At 37.3% G+C, this 5,464-nt stretch overlaps 1 protein-coding gene across 1 annotated transcript in view; it reads right to left on the minus strand.

Moving 5' to 3' along the window:
• SLC9C1 (solute carrier family 9 member C1) overlaps positions 1 to 5,464 on the minus strand; it is a 173,010-nt gene that overhangs the window by 51,307 nt on the left and 116,239 nt on the right. Inside the window, exon 15 of the mRNA XM_007947443.1 lies at positions 37 to 232. Coding sequence (XP_007945634.1) covers positions 37 to 232 — 196 coding nt within the window. The remainder of the gene's footprint in view (positions 1 to 36; positions 233 to 5,464) is intronic.

Here is a 5,464-nt window from a genome sequence, read left to right on the forward strand (position 1 = left end):
ACACACACACACACACACACACAAATTTCAGATTACCTTAAGTAGGGCCTCCAGGATATAAAATCCAAGGAAAGAACAGTTAGCTTTTATTAATTCTCTCTTATAAATTTTGCTTAAAATGGATATCCAAGAAATTATAATGGGAAATAGATTCATTAGTATCACGAGGTATCCAACATATTCAAATTCATCAGTAAATACTATTTTATGGATTAGATGAAACAAGCAATATCTATATAAAAAAAAAAAGTGAGATCTGATAAAGGAATTACTTTGAATGATTTTCATTACATACTAAGTTCTTTCCCAATTATCAATAGCTACAGAGCCCTGCTTAATTCTGAGAAACAGCTAACACTAGTTAATACTTTCTGGCATCCTGCTTTAGACGTTGTCCACTTAATTCCTTTCTCTGCTAAATAGCTTGAGCTAGTTTCCTCTATATTTTTCTTGTTTCCCACACTCTCATTCTCTTGTTTCCATTTTATTTTTAATAAAGATAGTTTTGAGTATAAGACAGATAATTCAAACTGGAAATATTTTTAAAATGAAAGGATGACCCCTTACAATAATTTCATTTCTCAGACATGACTATTACTAACAGTTGGAATATTCTTTCAGTATTTTTATGTCTATATAATCATTATCTATAAACACAAAAGTAATAATGTCACATATGTTGTTCTGTAACTTGCTGTTTTTTCTCAACATTTTATCATGAGCATTTTCCCTTGTTGCAGCATAAAATCTAACACAAATATGCTAACAGAATAACATGGATCCAAATATTATCAAATTACAAAAAAATTAATCTATGCTTTGAAAAACAGTTTCCATACCAAGTATGTTAGAAAGTGGAATTATACTTGTAGAATTTATTTTGATATTATTTTAAATTATTCATGTAATATAATAGAATGATACATTATTATTATTAAAACTCAAATGAAATGACAAATCAATTGCTTATCAAAGAGTGGAATTTGCTTATTGAAATACTGGATTATTTGCTCATTCTCAAAGGTGGACATGTGTTATGTAGGTTCTGAACTTAGGATTCTATTTAAGAAAAATAAGAAGAAACTACGAATACAGAAACATGTGATTATGTGATCACACGTTGCCAAAAGGGCAGGGAGGCCACATCTTCTGACCTCCTCTAACCCCACAAGAGGAAGACAGAATCACTCACCATCAGTAGCCCAAGGGCTATTCCTGAGAGGCCAGACATGCCGCCTCCCTCCAGCCCTGACTCCAACTGTTCCTCCTGCAGCAACCACCACCTCTCTACTGGGTTTGATAATTTGCTGCAGTGGCCACACAGAACTCACAGATTATGGGGTTTATTAGGGAAGCAACAGGCTACAATTGAAGTTCAGGACACTCTCAGTCTCAGCCCTCTGTCTCTTAGCCAAAGGTCTTTCTCAGTCTCTTTCTCAGCAGTGTATGTTTCTTGTTGTCTCTCTCCCAGTAGTGCATGTCTCTTGGTGTCTCTTTCTCAACAGCATGTGCCTCTCAGGAGCACGTTTTTCTCAGCAGTATGTCTTTGTTGGCCAGCAGTCAGAGAGACTCCTTCTGCCTCTAGGAGGGCTCCTTTTGAGCCTGGCAGAGTGGCCAAACTAACCAATCATAACATTAGAATTCTAAACACCTGAGAGAGAGCAAACTTCTCAGAACATTGCTTTGTGCCACTCTCAACAGAAATACCTCAGGTGGATAACTTTAACAATCAGGAGCTCCTCAGTTGGTCATGGCAAATTCCACTATGGAGTTTACAAAGATTTATGGCTAGAAAAGCCATACCAGGTAATTTAATATACCACACATGTCTGGGGCCTTCCAAGGCCTTGAACAGTGTCTGTGTGAGAGAGAAGCCAGTGGGATCATCCTTGTTAGCTATGTAGTGTTACCACCTCTGCCTATTCTCAGTCTTCTCTCTAGACTAAAGAGCTCTGATGATGCAGTGTCTAAGGCATTTGACTGCTAACCAGAAGGTTGGTGCTTCAAACCCACCAGCCACTCCATGGAAGGAAGACTGGGCAATTTACTTCCATATAGATTTACTGCCTCAGAAACCCAAAGGGGGTTGCTATGAGTTGGAATCGACTGGAGACTGCTTTTCTCAATCTCTTCCAGTAACAATATACATATGGCAAAACACTGCAATTGAGGCTACCTCTTTCTTAAGTTTATCTTTTTTTATATCAGATAAGTGAATTGAAGGAGATATGATAAGGCTAATTATAATTCTTTTAAATCTTTAATGTTGGTGCTAATTTCCATAATTCCTCCTGGGATGTTATATTGCCTTTTATTTGCTATTTTGGCTAGGGGTTCTACATGTCCACTTGGTTCTTCCTACAGTGATCATTCTTATTCTATACTTTAGAGAATCAGTGGGTGTCCTTGGCCAGTTATTAAGAATACCTATCTCAAGTATACACTCAGTGACTGGGGAAACAACCACAAAGTAGATGCATTGCACTCTATGAGACAAGTTGGGACAGAAACTCCTTATGTTCTCTGGCTTGCTAAAAAAAAAATTCACTGCCATAGAGTTGATTCTGACTCGTAGCAACCCCCTTGAGTTTCTGAGGTAGTGTATCTTTACAGAAGTAGATTGTCCAGTCTTCCTTCCACAGAGTGGCTGGTGGGTTTGAACCACCAACCTTCTGGTTAGCAGTCAAATGCCTTAAGCACTACACCACCAGAACTCCTGCTAAAAGCCCATTGTAATTTAAGGCCTATGTTAGTATTGCAAATCTTTGTTCAAAAATGTAAATTCCAATTCCAAAAGTCCTCAAACAGTCTGGGTATTTCCCCCCTTTCCCCCAGTTAACCAGTAACTCTGGTTAAATGGCTGAAGGTCAATTTGAGAAAAATAGAGGGAATAATTATAATATATACTTATATATATACTTGTGGTATTCTTGCAAGGTCCTTTTCCAAGGGCTCCAATCCTGAGAACTGATTTAGACATAGAAAATGGTTGAGGGATCATTAGTTTCATTTGCTTTGACTGATCTCAGCTCTTTGCTCACCAGCTCTTTCTTTGGACAAGTCAAGTAACACCCTAGTTAACTTTTCATCTATATTGTTATTTGACTCACCACTTTTTGTTAACCATTTCCACAAGTCTCTATGAGTCAAGGCACCTGGATTGACATTGTAGGTTTGCTGGCCCAAAAAGAAAGTATGCCTACATTGAGTCTGGCCTTTAAGTGCTGCCATTGAGCTTCTGACATTCCCAAACCTTATCAACTGTTTTTGATACTAGACTAATTACCTGAGAGCTTCTCTACTGTCAATTATGACTGGCAGAGGACATCTATCACCCAGCTTGCCAGAGAGCTTCACTATATAGCTTGATGGCAGTGAGTTTTTTTTTTTTTTTTTTTTTGTAATGACAATATAAAGTATTAGGAGATTGAAGAGGGGAAAAAAAAAAAAAAAAACTTCATGGACCCCACTGGTGTTAAAGACACAGGGTAGATGGGGTAGACAGTTTGGAAGGATTTCAAGGTAAGCGAAAATCTCATAGTTGGAGAAGATTGTATATGGAAACAGATCAGATCTCCCTTAGCTTAAGCTGCTACAAAGTCCAGAAGGGAGAAAGGAAAAGGGAAGAAAAATTCTCTCCATATAAACCAGACCCCAAATCCAACTCATAGCAATGGGCTCAAGTACTATTCTTAGCAACCCTTTTTGATGTGAAGTGGAACTGACTTTTGGGGATTAGGGGCTTGTGGATCTTTGCAGAGGAGGGCTGCCCTTTCTCCTGTGGGCTGCTGGTAAGTTTGAACTGCACGGCTTTGATTGACAACTGAATTCTACCCTCAGAAAACTGGTCCTTCTCCCACAACTGCATCACTGGCTGATCTGTCTCACACTAACCACAAAAAAGCAAGCTTTAGCCTTCTCTCCTGGAGGTCACTTCTTATGCCAATCTCCTTTCTCCTGCGTGGGTGTGCACTCCAGTGAATGAGCAGATTCTGCCACAACTGTCTGCTCTTAGGGCCACTGGCTGACAATAATCAGAAAAATCCCTTCTCAAATACCTTATATTCCATTCATTTTCCAATTTTCCTTTTCTTCAATTTTTCTTCCTTTCTATCTGATCATTTACTCTTCTACCTCTTCATCTTCTTTCATTTTTACCAAACCTTTATCCCTCTCAATACCCCCCACTTTTGTTTCCTCTTTTTCCTTTCCCCCTATTTCTTACCTTCCATTTTCATTCTATCTTTTCATTTCTCTATCTTATACTTAGTTTTCTTATTTTTTTTTCTTTCTCTCTTTTTTTTCCTTGTCTCATCCAATAGGAGGAACACATTAACTCTTCATTAGTCAGGCATATCTACTACACAAACCACTCACTCAACAGACGAGTAACACCAATAGTTCCTGCATCACAGGATCCATGACAGACAGGAAACAACACCTACTCATCCCTACTGAAATTCCCCTTCATGATAAACAGAGACCTACACCCACATTCCCACCAGTTACCCCACCAACACAGAGAAAGCTGGAGAGTGATCCAATACTGCCAAGCTAACAACCAAAGAAGTACACCAGCTCCACACATCTGGATATATTAAAACATAGTAAAACATAAAACCAGGGTCAAACAAATCAGCACATAACCAACAAATAAATACAACAACTTCAAAATGTCTTGGCCACAACAGATACTTTCAACTCAAAGAAAAAAAAATTGGACAAGATGGGAGAAACAAGTGTCCCAAACGAATAATTAGGAAATCTTCCCAAGAAAGGATAAGTAATAGAACTATTGATAAGGAGATATATATATATATATATATATATATATATATATATCTTTCCAAGAGCTCAAGAAAACCATAAACAGAAGGAAGGAGAAGATAGAAAATACCCTTGATGAATTTAGGAAAATCATTCAAGAGTAAAATGACAAAATAAGTACACAATTAGAAATCATACAAAAACAGCAGTTAGAAATCCAGAAAAAGAGGAGGCAAACAAACAAACAAACAAAAACAAAACACTGAGAAAATTTTCGAAGATTTGCTAATAGAAAACTTCCCTTATATTATGAGAGATGAAAAGATATCCATCCAAGAAGTTCAATGAATCCAATACAAGATAGACCCCAAGAGGAAGTTACCAAGATATATCATAATCAAAATTTCCAAAACCAAAGACAAAGAAACTAACTTGGGAGCAGTTTGGGAAAAATGAAATGTTTCCTACAACAGGCAACCAATAAGACTAAGCTCTGATTTCTCAGGAGAAACTTTACAGGCAAGAAGGCAATGGGATGGCGTATACAAAACTTTGAGGGAAAAAAATTACCAACCAAGAATTAAACATCCAACCAAACTGTCTCTGAAATATAAGTGTGAAATTAAGATGTTCCTAAACAAAAAGAAATTAAGGGAATTTGTGAAAACTAGACCAACCTTACAAAAAAAAAAAAAAA

The sequence above is a fragment of the Orycteropus afer genome, unplaced genomic scaffold (genome assembly GCF_000298275.1).
Source record: "Orycteropus afer afer isolate SDZICR_OR568_19922 unplaced genomic scaffold, OryAfe1.0 scaffold00184, whole genome shotgun sequence".
NCBI classification, from domain to species: Eukaryota; Metazoa; Chordata; class Mammalia; order Tubulidentata; family Orycteropodidae; genus Orycteropus; species Orycteropus afer.